Here is a 16,866-nt window from a genome sequence, read left to right on the forward strand (position 1 = left end):
AGCCACATCCCCAGCCCTATTTTATATTTTATTTAGGGACAGGGACTCACTAAATTGCTTGGTGCCTCACCGTTGCTGAGGCTGCCTCTGAACTCATGATCCCCCGCCTCAGCCTCCCAAGTCGCTGGGATTACGGGCATGTGCCACCATGCCCAGAGATCATAAAATATTCTTACTGTGATCAATGTTAACGAAAGGAAAGAAAGTCAATGACCTAAAGTATTAGTTTTACATGTTTTTATTCTTAAGTCCATACTCATATAGGACAAATATACATAAAGTTTTAACAGAGTACAATATTAAGGTTTGGCTATTTAATCCAAGTTTAACATGAGTATTATCTTTTAAGGCAATTTCCTTTAATAAATAATATATTAAAGGGTATATTATTCTGGAAGCAAATCATCTCCTAATTCTTCATCAGCAAAATCATCTTCATCGATTCTTTTTTTGGCTGCAGTTTTTGGTCTTTCTATTTGAGGGCCAAGTGGATCCACATAGGAAGCATCTAGGTTTCAAAACAGATTGTACCATTAGAGTAATATAGAAAAACAAAAGAAATACGAACCCATTTAGTCTTAATTAAAACTGAACAACTCAGAGTGAACAGAAATGCTCTCCCAAGTCATTTTAAGTTTTGTCTATATGTAAAAATTTGTAGTAATCCCCAATTATACATTTGCCATCTCACCAGTCTTCTTAAGACCTGCTATCCTGTGGGAACTGAATGGGGAGTACCAGCACTTGCCTATTTCTTTGTTACTGCTACTTTCATAAGGTTCATTTGTCCCAGGTAAAGCTCTGAGTTTGGCACTGAGTCGTTCACCTTTACTACTGGCACTACTGTTCTGGCCACTATCTGAAAACACAAAAATAAAAATGCATTTGTTTAATAGGCTGAGAAAACAACACTACTTACGTATCTTAAAGAATATTTATTTGCCAAGAAACAGATTTTTTTCATCTGGAAGCCAACTTCTTAGAAATATAATTCTTGTTTAAAAGAATTTCTTGTGGGAAATCTATAATATATAAAACATCGCTTAACAGTAGTCTTTATATATATTCTTTCAAAGTGTGCTTAGTTATATAGGTTTCAATTTTACAGAAGTTGTATGAGAAATTGAGAGATTACCCTGACTGGTATAACTTTCTACAGAAATAGCATCTGAATAAATAACAAATAAAAGGGTACAAGATGAGTACGAGCTTTATCATCAACCTTAAATCAAGGCTAGTGAGAGGCCCTAAAACTACAGCATATGAAAAATATCATTATAGGTTGATCAGTTGAGCTCAGGTGGCACAGAACCTAGACCACACAATCACTTTCTTCAAACATTTACAGAAGGTTCATGTACATGATGATTAGGTATTCCCTGTATAGTGGGATAGATTTTGGCTTAAATACAAGGAAAAATTTGAAAGGAATTATAGCTGCCCTACTATAGGACATAATCTATATCACTGAAGATTTCAGAGAGGTTTGAATACTAACACTAGTAGGAAATATTAGTAGTACTTTTTAACCTTTAATTCCTATTATTATGTTTTATAAAAGAACCACTCCTTCAGTGCCAGTTTTTAATTTCTTCTCCTAAAATTTTTTCTACAGACCTTTTATTTGTTTTGCAGTGCTGAGGATTTTCTGCATGCAAAGCACATGTTCTACCACTGAGTTCCATCTTCAGCCCAATGAAGTCATCTTTTTCTATTTTGTAAGATTTACTTTTTTTGCAGGGGAGGAGGTCCTGGGGATTGAACCCATGGGTGCTTTACCAGTGAGCTACCATCCAATCTTTTTTTTTTAAGAGATAGGGTCTTGCTAAACTGCTGAGGTTTGCCAGCCATGCCCAGTAATGCTGGCTATTGAGTCCAGAGCCCCAAGGATATTCCTCGCCTGAAAGCTTCACCTTTAATGAGAGCAGTCTATTCACTATTACTTAAAAAGTATACTTCATATTTTAGTTTATTAATATTGTCTCTGGGAATAAATAAAAACAAGATGCGTCTTTAAAAATCCCCACTTTTGTATGTTTGTGTCACTGGGGATAAAACCTAAGGCTTTATACGTACTAGGCAAATGTTGTACCACTAAGCCATATCCTCACACCTAAAATCTCTACATAAAAGATTGGGCAATGGGCTGGGCGTAGTGGTACATCCAGCTTGGAGGCTGAGGCAGGAGGATCACAAGTTCAAAGGCAGTCTCAACAATGGTGAGGTACTAAGCAACTCAGTGAGACCCTGTCTCTAAATAAAAATACAAAAAAGTGCTGGGGATGTGCCCCAGTGGTTAAGCACCCCTGAGTTCAATCCATGGCACCAAGATAAATAAATAAACAAGCAAGCAAAAAAACAAACAAATAAATAAAGTGGCCAATGGACCCCCAATCATAACTCCTTTGAGTTCTTAACCAAAATATTATATTTCCCTTACTATTGATGTTACTGGAAAACAAAATCTTTTTTTTAATATTTATTTTTTAGTTTTAGGTGGACACAATATCTTTATTTTTATGTGATGTTGAGGATTGAACCCAGTGCCCTGCGCATGCCAGGGGAGTGCACTACCGCTTGAGCCACATCCCCAGCCCAACAAAATCTTTTAATGCATTGAAGGTGTTTATACAAACTTTGGTATGTTTTTAATTATTTGTTCTTTAATATTTTGTTAGAATAAAGTCAATTTTTTTCCCATCCTGAAGTGTATATGGGTCTCTTTTAAATTACCTAAGAAAGCTTAGGTCAAAACTTGAAAACCATTGCTCTGCCTGGGTATGATAGTGTAAGCCTGTAATCACAGCCAACTGGGAGGCTAAGGCAGGAGGATCACAAGTTTGAAGGCAGCCTCAGCAATTCAGCAAGATCCTGTTCCAAACAATAAATAAAAAATAAAAAGGGATTGTGGTATATCTCAGTGGTAGAGCACCTCTGAATTCAGTCCCTATACTATGAAACAAAACAAAACAAAACCAAAATACAAAAAAACTCCCCACCATTGGTCTAGGCAGTGTGTGTGTGTGTATATGTATATATATTTTTTTCATATAAAAGTTAGCATTAAAACCTTGAAATTGGGTTGGGGCTGGGGTTGTGGCTCAGTGGTTGAGCACTTGCCTAGCATGTGTGAGGTACTGCGTTCAATTCTCAGCACCACATATAAATAAATGAATAAAATAAAGGTACATCAACATCTAAAAAAATATTTAAAAACAAAAACAAAACCCCAAAACCCTGAAATTGCCCTCAGGCACCCAAAACCAAAACCTTTCTGAAATTCTAACTTATGATTCACAACTTGAAGAACTTAAATCCTGTGGAAGAATAAAATAAAACCTGACCTCCTTTGAAAAACTTCACTTGTCCAAGTGAAAAAAATCAAATCAAATACTTTTTTTTTGAGATGGGGTCTCACTGTGTTGTGTGGGCAAAGTGATTTTCCTGCCTCAGCCTCCCAAGTAACTGGGTCTGCAGGTGTGTGCTACCACACCTAGCCCATTAATACAATTCTAAAAAGTTTTCATTATAAACACTAGTGGTGGTATATTGTGAATGCTGTCTTTTTATTATTTTAAATAAACTCTCATGGAGTAATAATGCCATGCATGGTATAAAAGAATCAGGAGTATTTGTAAGCCTAGATGATTTTGTTTTTGGTACTGGGGATTGAACCCAGGGGCACATTACCACTGAGCTATATGTTCAGTGCTTTTTGTTTTTATTTTGAGATAGGGTCTTGCTAAATTGCTGAGGGACTGGCTAAGTTGCCCAGGTTGGTCTCAAATTTGCAATTCCCCGGCCTCAGTCTCCCAAGTCAATGGGATTACAGATGGGTGCTGTTGTGATCAAGCTGGTGGGTTTTATGCTTAAATAATAAAGTGATAACATTTTGTAAATTATATTCATTTCACTATAGCAATAAATAACAATTACTACTTCCTGGAGGGAAATAATATAATAAGTATGTTAAGAAAATAAAAATTTGGCAATCAGTTCATTTGAACTTTCTATTGGTTAACACTAAAACTTCAAATGGGTCTTTTATTTATTTTGTAGGATGAAAATCTTAGCATTCTAGAAATTAGAGTAAAAAGGAATCTGGAACTTATCTATGAAGAAAAGAATACCTGTATGAAATAAACAAGCAAAATTAAATATATTAATTGCATATAATTACATATGAAAAAGCAAAGAGTGGAAAAACATAAAACTAAAATTATACAAAATATCACACACACATATTTATATATTTTTATAATGTAAAAATAAAAAGAGGGCTGGGGATGTGGCTCAAGTGGTAGCACACTCATCTAGCATGTGTGAGGCACTGAGTTTGATTCTCAGCACCACAAAAAAATGAAATAAAGATACTGTGTCTACCTAAAACTGAAAAATAAAAAAACAATTAAATAAAATAAAAAAATAAAAATAAAAGAACTGGCTGGGTGCGGTGGCACATGCCTGTAATCCCAGTGGCTCAGGAAGCTGAGACAGGAGGATGGCAATTTCAAAGCCAGCCTCAGCAATGGTGAGGCACTAAGCTAAACAACTCAATAAGACACTGTCTCTAAATAAAATACAAAATAGGGCTGGGGATGTGGCTCAGTGGTCGAGCGCCTCTGAGTTCAATCCCTGCTACAAAACAAACAAATAAATAAAAGAACCATAACTATAATTTAAGTCCAAAAAGTCTCACACTAAGATACACTATAATCAAATGGTCAAAAGTCAAAGACAAAGTGAATCTTCAAAGTAGCAAAGAAAAGTGACTTGCCACTTATAAGGAAACTTCTGTAAAACTACCAGTAGATTTCTCAAAAGAAACATTACAGGCCAGCAGTTAGTGGATGATATTTTCAAAGCATTGAAAGCGGGGGTTGGGGATATAGCTCACTCTGTAGAGTGCTTGCCTCACATGTACAAGGCCCTGGGTTCAATCCCTAGCACCACAAAAAAACAAAAACAAAACCACTATTAAAGATCTTAACACCTTTTGGATAAACAAAGGCTGAGGGAGTTTATCACCACTAGATATGCCTAACAAAAATTATTAAAGAAAGTCCTTAAAGTTGATGTGAAAGGATACTAGATAGCAACATAAAAGCCTATGAAAATATAAAGCTCTATGATAAAGGTACCTATAAAGACAAATACAGAATGATTCAATACTGTCATAATGGTGCAGAAATGATTTTTAATTCATGTACAGAATTTAAAAGATAAAAGTATAAAAATACTATGAAACTAGGTTATAGATAAAAAAACAAAATATATATAACCTGTGGTATCAATATAAAATGGGGGGATATAAAGGAGTAGAGATTTATATGCAATTAAAATTAAATTGATATCAGTTAAAAATATTGTTATATTCTATACAACATCTGTAAATACTACAGAAAAAAATGCACACAGATGGATGGTAGCACAAAAGAAAATGAGAATACCAGGCATAATGGCACAAACCCAGGAAGCAGAGGCAGGAGAAACACAGGTTCAAGGCCAGCATGGGCACTTAGTGAGACCCTGTCTCAAAAGAAAAATGAAGAAAAAGGTTGAGTGGGTGGGCTGGGGATTTAGCTTTGTGCTTAAATGTGAAGGCCTCAGTTTAATTCCCAAGTACTGCAACAACAACAAAAAGAAGAAGAAAAGAAAGAAAGGAATCAAATCTTGTCACTACAAAAACTCAATAAAGCACAAAAGAAAGCAGAAATAGAGTAAAATTTGTGTAAAATAGCTATAAGTCACATAAAAACAATTAACACAATGGCATGATCAGTTCTTCACTACCACCAATTATTTTAAATGAAAATTAGTTAAATCCCCCAATCTAAAGATATAAATGGGTGAATGGATACAGCAAAACACAACAAAAATAATAAAACTAAGATTCAATTATATGCAGATAATTTTAAAGATGTCATAAAGAAGTGTTAGAACTAGCTGGGCTGTAATCCTGTAAACCTGTAATCCCAGTGACTCAGGAAGTGAGGCAGAAGGATTGCAAGTTTTAGGATAACCTCAGCAATTTAGCAAGACTCCAAGCAACTTACTGAGATCCTGACTCAAAATAAAAAAATAAGAAGGGCTGGGAATGTAGCTTAGTGGTAAAGTGCCCCTGGACTAAATCCCCAGTACCAAAACCAAAAACCAAATAAATAAAATTACAATTAAATTAAAAAAATTGTTAGAACTAATTAATAAGTTTCGCAAAGTTGGATATACAAAATTAACCCACAAAAATCATTTGTATATCTATACACTAACAAATAATGAATAATTTGAAAATGAAAGTAATAAAAAGAATTCCATTTATAATAGCATCAAAAATAATAAAATATTTAGGAAGAAAGCAAAGAGGTGAAAGACACATATACCACAATCTATTACTTAAAAGAAATTAAAGGTGACAAATGGTAAGGCAGCTAGTGTCATGGATTGGAAGATTTTATATTGTTAAAATATTCATACTACCCAAAGAAATCTGGAGATTGAATGCAATCCCAATCACCATTGCAATGATACCTTGTCCAGAAAGAGAAAAAAACCCATCCTGAAATTCACATGGACTCTCAAAAGACACATAGACAAAATCATCTTTGAGAAAAAGGAAAAAAAGGTACAATGCTATAGCAACCAAAATAGTATGGTACTGGCATAAACACAAATATACAGACCAAGGGAACAGAATAGAAAGCCTAGAAATAAATCCTCTTGTATATGGTCAAATGATTTTTGAAAAGGATGCCAAAAGGGTACACAGTGGAAAAAGGATAGTCTCATTAGCAGCCAATGCTGGGAAAACTGTATATCCAAATGCAAAAGAATGAGGCTAGAGCCTTACCTTACACTATATATGAAAATTAATAAAAAGTAGCAAAGGCCTTGCCAAGCGTTGTGGTGTGCACCTGTAATTCCAGTGATTTGGGAGGCTAAGGCAGGAGGATCTTTCCAGGCCAGTCTCACAATTTAGCAAGATCCTGTCTCAAATTAAAAAAGGACTGGGATGTAGTTCAGATTTAGTGGCAAAACCAACATCAAAATCTAGGTTTTTCTATCAATGTTTTTTTTTAAATGTAACTTAAGATGTACACTTGTGTTAGTCCTACCAAAAGTTAAGTAAAGCTGGAGGCTGTAAAGTAAAGGTGCTTATGAGAGTGCCTAATATTTATATATCACAAAGGACTCTAGAGATACAAGCTTGTCCTGCATTTCAGAGACTGGTTAAAATACTAATTGTTTTCATATTAATTGTTTAACAAAAAAGTAATGCTTTGCTGTCTTGTTTCTTGTTGTCCTAGCATAAACCTTGCCCTATTTATACCTTGTCCAGTCACCTTCCAGCTGCCACCATGGACCTTTGTACTGCTGTGATGCTGAATACCCTTAATTGTCTATACCCAACCTGAGAGAAAACAAGGACTTTAGGTCACTTCCCCACAACTTGGCCCTCTCTCAGCAGGAAATAACTTAGAGATGTTGTCACCTGCTGGGAGCCATTAGCCAAGTAGGTATGACAATTTCCTTGCCAGCGTACCCCATGTTGCTTAGTGGAAGGACTCGTGGAAATAGGACATTTTGCAGTGACATTGCATGTAGGTGACCTTGCTCAAGGACCAAGGCGGATCCGGGTTTAGGGTGTTCCCGGTTTAGGATGATCTGGGTTTAGGGCGTTCCCGGTTTAGGACTATCCGGGTTTAGGGTGGTTCCAGGTTTAAGGTTATTCCTGCTGGGAATAGGGCGTATCCTGCTGCCTGAGTTCCCCTTGAGTTCTCACGGGATTCAGACAGTATTTTTTGGGAGACAGAAGCCCAGTGGGGGTGGATTTGGGCAGAGAACGTGGATTTCCCCAGAACGTGTTTGTAGAGTGCCGGTGTGAGTTCGGGAATAAAGAGTTGCTGTTTGAATCTACAAGCTGTGTGGTGGCTCGTGATTGTGTGCCCAGCCAGACTGCGGCAGTCACCCACTTTTCCATCCCTTTGCCTTCTGAATATAGCCCTCATTGCTCTAAGGTTTATTTTTTTAAAAAATGTTTTTTTTTCCTTTCTTCTCCCTTCTCCCCAATCCCTAACAAGATTAAGAAGACACTGTTATCTTTTCTTCTCCTAGTTAACTGCCCTTGAATACATCCACTACAGGAAGGAGATGCCTATTGAGGATCTGGGAAGTGAATGTCTCCAAAATTAACAAGTGAATCCTAACACACCATCAGGGTGCCCTGATGTGTGTAAAGTGTAGCACATGGACATTTCTCATATTTATTTTCCTACATGCTGTTTCAAGCTCAGCAGTGGTTGACCCTATGAAATGTGACTGTCTTAGTAATGAAAATTAAACATCTAAAGGGAACTCACAATCTCTTTACACAGCCCAGTGTTCTCCTATCTCCAGAATAGCCTGGATCCCTTTGTTTTATAGGCAGATCTGCTATCTTGAGGCTTGGGATAAATCTCCCAAAATTTCTACTTGGTGGCAGCCTACATCCTACCTTAGTCAATGTTTTTACAAGGCAACTCATACTAAGAAGGCAAACTATTTACAATATTTTAGTGTTACAGTTGTTTTTTTCTCTTCTGGAATAGGGATTGAACCCAGTGGTGCTCTACCACTGAGCTACAAGCCCTGTCATTTTCATTTTTTATCTTGAGTTAGGGTCTTGTTAAGTGGCTGAGGCTGTTCTCAAACTTGCTATCCTCGTGTCTCAGTCTCCTGAGTCACTGGGATTACAGGTATGTGCCAACATGTCTGGCTAGTGTTACAATTTTTAAATATATATATTTTGGTGAGAACATGAGTTTTACAACATAGGGTCTATTCACAGAGCAAATTAAGTAAGGCTAAGGGGTTTAACTACATAAACTTCTACTACATATTCTCTTCAACATAAATTCAGTTTTCAAGGGAATATAGTCTTATTTAGAAAGAATGTGGTAAGGGGCATGAAAATTATTTAGAGTAATAGATAAATTTAAGACAAAAAACTGTGCAGAGAAGATAAAATGTAATGCATTTAATTTCTGTTAGTTTTCTACACTATTAGATTAAAGTAGAGATTTTTTTTTTTTTTTTTTCAGGGCCAAGGACTGAACTCAGGGCCTTGTGTGTGCTAGGCCAGAAGTTTGCTATTGAGCTAAATCCTCAAGCCCTAAAGCAGAGTTTTCTTTTTTCTAAAATCAGATTTGTTCTTGCTCAGTAACTTATCTGTTCTACACTTGGCAGAGGCACTCTCTTTGAAGACTTTATAATCTGTGGGTGACTTTTACCTTAAACATTTACTATAATTTCCATGGTGTCACACCTACAACACATTTTAAAGATACAATAAAATTATATGCACTTCTTGCATTTTTCTTATTTTATTGATTTCTGTACACTTTTCAGTAAACATTTTTGTTTAGAGAAAAGTAAAAAGTAAACCATATTGTGCAATTACTACAATTCATTACATTTTAGTTGCAAGTAAGATTGTTTCTAAGAAGTTACATCATCTCTGGAAGTTATGTTAAGTGATCCAAGTCTATGGAGCTCCTAATGGCATCATAATCTCCCTTAAAGATGGGCCAAGGAAGCCTGATGTCAGATCTCACCCCAGGGAAGGACAAGGGGGCCTGTAGTAACTGCCAATGGATGATGCAACTGTAGAGAACATAAGTGCACTTGGAATTATTCCCAGTTATATATTTAGTACATTCCCAGCATTTTCTACCATAAATAATGTGATTGATATGTATGTATGCAACTCTTAATCTGAATCTGATTTACTTACTTTATTTTTTATAGTATTGGAGATTGAACCCAGGGGTGCTTTCCAATGAGCCATACCCCTGGTCCCTCTTATTTTTTATTCTCAGACAAGGTCTTTCTGACCTCTAACTTGTGATCCTCCTGTCTCAGCCTCCTGAGCAGCTGGGATCACATGATTATTTCTTTAAAACAAGTTCCTATCAAAGGATATGGACACTTTAAAGGTCTTGATGAATATTAACAAACATCCCCAGCAGAGTATATCACCCCCAATGGCAGAATTCAGTTTATGTTTATAAAGAACGTGTATTTTCATCTTATCCTTGCTATCTTGAGTTATTTTTAAAAATTGCTAATTTTATAGGTTAGTTTGCATTTCTTTAATTTTCAGTGAGACTGCACATTTCACCACCATGAATAAGAGAACAATTTATACCTTCTTCTCTACCTCCCTGCAACCTATTCATTTCTTAAATCATTGGAGTCTGATTGTTGCCTCTGACTATGGACTGAGCATGGCTTTTTTTAGGGTCAGCAATAATATCTTAAAAAATCCACTTGTCCTTCTTAGTTCTTCAATACATGTCTAACATTTCCCCCAACCCTTGAGGTAGGCAGTCTATCCACTATCTCCTATCAGTTTCTTATTTTTTAAAAAATATTTATTCTTAAATTTTAGGTGGACACAATATCTTTATTTTACATTTATGTGGTGCTGAGGATCGAACCCAGTGCCCCGTGCATGCTAGGCGAGCACTCTACCACTGAGCCACAACCCCAGCCTCAGTTTCTTATTTTTTGAAAGTACTTTTTAAAATAAAACTTTCTAAAAAATTCTACCTGTTCCTCTGAATGTTCAATTACAAACATAATTGTTCTTACACTTTCAAATCAATTCTTAAAGAATTCTCTCTTGATAAATTCTGATTTCAGTATTCATTAGATATTTCAAAAAAAAATTTTTGGTAAGGAAGGGCTGGGGTTGTGGCTCAGTGGCAGAGCGCTTGCCTAGCATGTATGAAGCACTGGGTTCGATTCTCAACAACACATGTCAATAAGTAAAATAAAGGTCTATTAACAACTAAAACAAAATCAGTAAGGAAGATATACTGTCATTCCAAAAGTATAAAGAAATTTTGTTTCTATCTAGAAATATTGAAAGCAAATAAAAGCAACTTTGAGATCTTCAGCATGAATCTATTGTCTAATTTACTTCTAGGTACTCTGTAGTCTAATTTGCAAAATGACTTATCCTCTTGTTATAAGGAAGATGATCTTCCTTTGCTTCTGGCCCCTTCTCAAATTAAGGGGCAGTACACCGATATACCCTTCCCCCCATCTTAGAAATTGACAGTCCCATCAGCTCTGATGATGATATTCTCATATAATTTTACAAGGACCATTGCTTGGACCTAGTCTTAATACAAGAATTTCAACTCATTCTTATATTTTACAAACTGATTCTCAGTTTGACTTTACCTTTCACTCTTCTACTATCCAAATTATATTATTAACAACAGAAGAGCTAACAGGGATATATCAAAATTGGAAAAGCTGACCCTGATGGCAACATCAGGTGAGGAGAGGGAGACTGAGGGATTCAGTGAAGATGTAAGAAAAGGAGGAAACTAATTTATTATATTTTTATTACATTTTAATTTTATTTTTCCTTTTTGTAGTACTGGGGATTGTTCCTGGGGGCTACCAGTAAGTTATAATGTCAGCCCTTTTTAAATTTCTTTGAGACAGGGTCTCACAAAGTTGCTAAAGCTGGCCATAAAATTGTGATCCTCTTGCTGCAGCCTCCTAAGTAGCTGGGATTACAAGTGTGCACCACCACGCCTGTCTATATTTTGCATATTAAGTGCTTAATTTGACACTTGGCATATAAGATATGGGTGAAGCTAAAGGATACTAATTTACTGAACACTTACTGCGGTTAGAAACTTGATAAATGCTTATTTGTTGATGGAAAGGCAGAAAGGTGGGAAGGGAAAAAAGAAGGAAGAACTGTTAAAATGTGTGTATTTGGGTATATGTGCATGCACACACACGTATATATAAAATGTGTGTGCTGTGTTATTTTATATATAACAGATAAATATATAAAAATATTAAAAGGGGCTGGCATGCATGTATATATAGAAATACACACATTCACAGATTTGTAAAATTTTTGAAATTTTTAAAAAATTTGTAAAATTTTTAGATTGGATTTCTGTGCTTTAGTAATTTGCCTCTGGTACTCAAGAGATGATTTACAAACATTTTGGCTAGCAAGGTTATTGAATAGATAGTTTTTAAAATTACTGATTTGGAAAGATGACTAACACTGATTTTTATAGTTAATTTCTATTATTTTTGTTTAAAAAAATTATAGTACAGTAAGCTAGAGGTGCATTTGTTTACATGTACTTTCATGTATGGATAAACATGACCTAGCAGTGGCAGGAAAAACACTGAGAATAACAAACTCAAGGCCACACATCCAATAGCTGTAAGAAGATGGATACTAGCATTAGGATGGGTGTTAGTATTTCCAGCACTGCTCATGTGCTCCTTTGTCAAATAGAAATCAAAGTGCCCACACTGACCCTTACTGAGAGTTTGCTTATGTTGAGAATTATTTTAAGAGCTTTCCCTGTATTAACCCATTTTCTTCGCTTATTGGGTAGGTCCCATTTTCAGTCTCATTTTGTTGTCCAAGGTCCCTTTAGATGTGGTGAGCTGACAAAGGTGGTCCATGGATACTGAATGAATACCAAAACTAAGGAATCGATCAGAGTGACCTCGAAGTCAGGGAACAGGCTAAGGGGTCAGAGGAAAGAACATGTTCTGTTGAAGATATAAACCCACATACACCATTGTTATATTGCTGGTAAGAGAATTTCACAGATACAGAACCTTAGTGTTCAAACTATACACCTCATTAGAAGGTGGAACCAGTGCTTTGATCACAAGGATAATTTCTAGGTCCAACCTCTCCCTACCATTCATGGAGAGTGGTTTAGAGTAGGGTTTACTAAACTATAATCTGAGCTCCTATTTTTGTACATGAAGTGAGCTAAGAATGGTTTGTACGTTTTTAAATAATTAAGGAAAAAGCAAAGAAGATTTCGTGACACTTGAAAATTAAATGACATTCAAATTACTACCATGCCAGTTCACTTACATACTGTCTATAGCTGCTTCCATGATACAAGAGCAGAATGGGATTGTCTCTACAGAACCATGGCCTTCACGCCTAAACTATCTGACCCTTAACAGAACAAGTCTGCTGCCTCTGAGAGAATCACCAAATCCAAAAGCAGGGGAAACCCTGGCAGAGCAGACTAACAAGACATACTAGCACACACAAATTTCTTCTTGGCTATAACTATAGTGACTCTAACTATAACTTGCTACAGTGATGTAACTATCTTTTAATACCTATTTCTAAGTAGGCTTCCTTTTTGATACATACATGCTGTAAAGTAGTCAGATACTAGGGTATTCAGAAAAAACTATGATCTAGACTTCTCGGATAAAGGGGTGCACAAGTTGATATTAGGAGAAATGATAGCACCCAGCACCAAAGCCTCAAGACTCTCTCCTTCACATGCATGCTAATTCCTGTTTCTCTGCGATAAGCTTTATAGGCACCTTCTCAGAGTGACTAGTCGTTCCGTGACAATAATTTCTGTGTCTCATCATTCCCAGGAGACATGGGACATGACTTCTTCACTCTCTTGTGAAGCAACCATCAGATCCAGCAAAACTGTGGGAAAGTTTTCTACTCAAAGAACCTGCTCACACTTGTACTATACTCTTAAAATAAAACTAGGTTACAATGCACTTTATAAAAGATATGTTGCTCAAAAAGTTGACTGTAAAGTGAATTTCTGTTCACTGAGTCATAATATTCTGATTTTCATTATAACATTATTTTCAGTGTAAAACTGATACATTTTCATAGGAAGAATTCACATCTAAGACATCTTAAAAATCACACTCAAAAATGAAGCAAACCATTAAAGAAGCACACAAGCAAAAAAACAATATAAAATGAAACCTTAATAACACAGCACTTGAAATAAGTCACAAAAATGCCACCATCATGCCAAGATAGAAAATGCTTTACAAGGAGACATTCTTGCATCTTGAGGACATATACACATGAGAAGCAGATGTGTTCAGTGGATTTCCCAGGCCTTTAAAAGTAGCTGTCAAAACAGGTGGGAACAGGGTTATTCTCCACCTCAGTACATCCATGGAAAACATAAACACTGTTGGTTATTGAGACTCTGAAATTGTAGAATATAGTTCTTATTTTGATGTTGAATTTCATTGTGGCTCAACTTAACTTTTTTTTTTCTGGGTGGATTCATGCTTGACACTAAGTTGCTAAAATCTGACCCCCAAACTCTGCTTTTGAAAGAGCAATGCATTTTTACTTCAAGTAGTTAAAATGAGTGATAGTGTCAAGGTGTGAGGCCAAGGCTGGATGACTAAAGATACCACACACTGGAAATCTCACTGAGGTGGTAAAAGCAGTAGCCACTGAATCTTGGCATTATTTTACTCCTAGAGTATGGTTTTCCCATTTAGGTCCTGGGATCAGCAGAAGCAGCACTGCTAGGAACTAGTTAAACATGACACTCCTCAGCTCCAGCATTCTAACAGGTCTTCCAGGTGATTGTAAATCTGAGAACCACTGAGGATGTAGGCAGGTATGGTTCATTAAACAAATCAATAGAAAAATAATAAGGCCTCAGTGAAATTAGTCTGATATACATACACAGAAACAAAAATTCCCCCATAATTTTCAAGGGCTCTTAAGTACTTCATAAATAGCTATAAAAAATCAACAATTCTTATATATGAATTAAAGTCTAGATTGGTCCTCTCCTTAGGCAAAACTTTGAAAATCTAGTTGGAGTTACTGCATTTAACATATTAAATTAGCTTAAGACAGGCCTCATGTGGATTCGCATTAAAAAATTCTCTCCCCCAATCTGATCTGTGACTAACTCAGACAAAGGACCAAGTATTTCCATGTTAAGGTATAAAGGTGCATCTCTAGGTTTCAAAAGTTAGAGGTAGAAGATGGTGAAATGGGGCTCTCTTTCCCTACAAGTTGGGAGTGGGGATTCCTAAATGTGCTCCCCACTTAGTGCCTGGGGGCAGGGTGCAGCCACAGTAGGCTATAGGATGCTCTGGGAGGGATTCCCAAGGCAAAAGGAGGAAGTAGGGAGAGAGGCAGCCATAGCCTGGTTTATTCCAACTTTAAGGCCAGGGCTGACGTTGGGGTAGCCTGTGCTTAGAATAAGAGAAAGGGAGACAGACATGTATCCTGAACAAGTGTCAGGATGGAACCAGGGATGCCAGACAGAGGTTTTCAAATCAACTGCAGGATGAGTGAGGAGGTCTAGGGTGACATATACTTTAAGTGTCAGGAAATAAGGAACAAAAAGGCAAACAGTAGGATGAAAAAAATAAAAATAAAAAAAACCAAGCACCCGGGAATGGACTGTTCAATGCTTTAAACTTGTGCCAAGAGAATTAAGCCTGTTTGGAAAATGCCTCAGGAGCACAGAGTTTCTTCTTGGAAATGTCTCATGTGAGAAGAAAGCTTACTGTGCATTAGGACTATGTGTGTTACACTAAAACAGACTGGATGGGAGGAAGGAAAATTGGTTGAATTTGATACAACAGCAATGGAGAGGACAGGGAAGGAGGCGATTTTCTTTTTAAATTTTTTTTCTAAGTTGTAGTTGGACAGAATATCTTTATTTTATTTATTTATTTTTATGTGGTGCTGAGGATCGAATCCAGCACCTTGCACATGCTAGGTGAGTGCTTTACCACTGAGCCACAATCCCAGCCCCAGGAGGTAATTTTGAACAGAAAGGCCTTTATTCTCTTGCACAGAGGTATCATACTGGGGGTAGTGTCCCTTCTTCTCTGAACCCCTAACTGTGGAGGAGCTGAGGCCCAGGTGAAGTCCTCTCCTTTAGATCTGAGGCACCATATGATTTAAAGAATGTTATGGGAAAGACCACCAGGGAGGCTGATTTTTCATGTCAGAGGATCTGGACTTCAGTGGCCTCAAGGCGCTTTGGTCATCTGATGTTTCCAACGATAGATGTCGGAATATTCCTGGTGAGACTTTTCTTGCAGTGGGATTCTGCCTGCCCTCCTCTGGGTTGGGGAGCAATCTATGGCTGTGCTTAGAAGGCACTGAGATTTCTGAGGCAGGTTTTCAGAATGAACAATCTGGGAGGCTTGGACTCAGGCTTAGGGGAGAGGTTCTATAAGCCTTCAGATTACCAGGGAAGGCTCTGGGGACTTAACGTAAGGTTGCTTGCTGATGTTAGGAAGGAAGTGGTTGGTTATTCTGAACTTAAAATTTGCAGAGGGAAGTGCAGGGTCCTCAGAGGATGGTGAAGCTGGTCTAGAATTTTAATACATAATTATTACTTCCCTAAGAGTTACTCATGGCAATTATTCCTTAAAGGGACACTCAATTTTTCAAGAACATTTACATCACATATTTCTTGCTTCCTATGAGCAAGCAGCATCAAGTTGGTTTGGTGAGCCTTCAAGTTTTTTAACTGGGGCACAATGCCTTTGTCTGCTGACTTCTTGGATGCTAATAACATTTTTGATATAAATCCACAATCCCTCATCTACAACTCCAAATTCCAAAGAGCTGCTCTGAAAGTCAGGATTTCAGATGGCAATATTGAACTTCTTGGACATAAATCTTGATCTGAAGGTATTTACAGTTTTATTTCTCCTTAGTGTGAATATTCATATATGAACATTCATATTTAATAAGAAATACTGGGTTTGACTATGAAGTGCTAATGAGCCGTATCATTTTCCTACACAACAAACATTCTGAACTCCACCACAAGCGTGACCCTAAATAATTTGGATGAGAAGCTGTGGAGCTGTATAGCTGTCTCTAGATATTAAGAACTACTGGGTCAGATCTCTCAGACCCAAAACTTAGCTCACCCTAACTCAAGATGGTCAAATGGTTTCATTAAAGCAGAAATTATGGGAAGAAACTTTGGCAGAAGTAAGGAGATATCTGGATACAGGGGACATCAAGGAGAGAGCAGCTTCTGTCAG

General features: G+C 36.8%; 1 protein-coding gene across 6 annotated transcripts in view; it reads right to left on the reverse strand.

Annotated features, from left to right (window-relative positions):
- Positions 1–222: 222 nt before the first annotated feature.
- The window catches only part of Ift88 (intraflagellar transport 88), a 126,454-nt gene continuing 109,810 nt past the window's right edge, over positions 223–16,866 (reverse strand). For 2 of the 6 annotated variants that reach the window (XM_071611342.1, XM_027941572.2), the window contains 2 exons: positions 749–859; positions 223–508 (listed from right to left, as the gene is read on the reverse strand). In XM_071611342.1, coding sequence (XP_071467443.1) covers positions 387–508; positions 749–859 — 233 coding nt within the window. In that variant the 3' untranslated portion in view covers positions 223–386. Of the gene's footprint in view, positions 509–748; positions 860–16,866 lie in introns of those variants that run through there. The other 4 variants (XM_071611344.1, XM_071611343.1, XM_071611346.1 and 1 more) reach the window with 4 other exon arrangements.

Source organism: Marmota flaviventris, chromosome 4 (assembly GCF_047511675.1).
Source record: "Marmota flaviventris isolate mMarFla1 chromosome 4, mMarFla1.hap1, whole genome shotgun sequence".
NCBI lineage: Eukaryota > Metazoa > Chordata > Mammalia > Rodentia > Sciuridae > Marmota > Marmota flaviventris.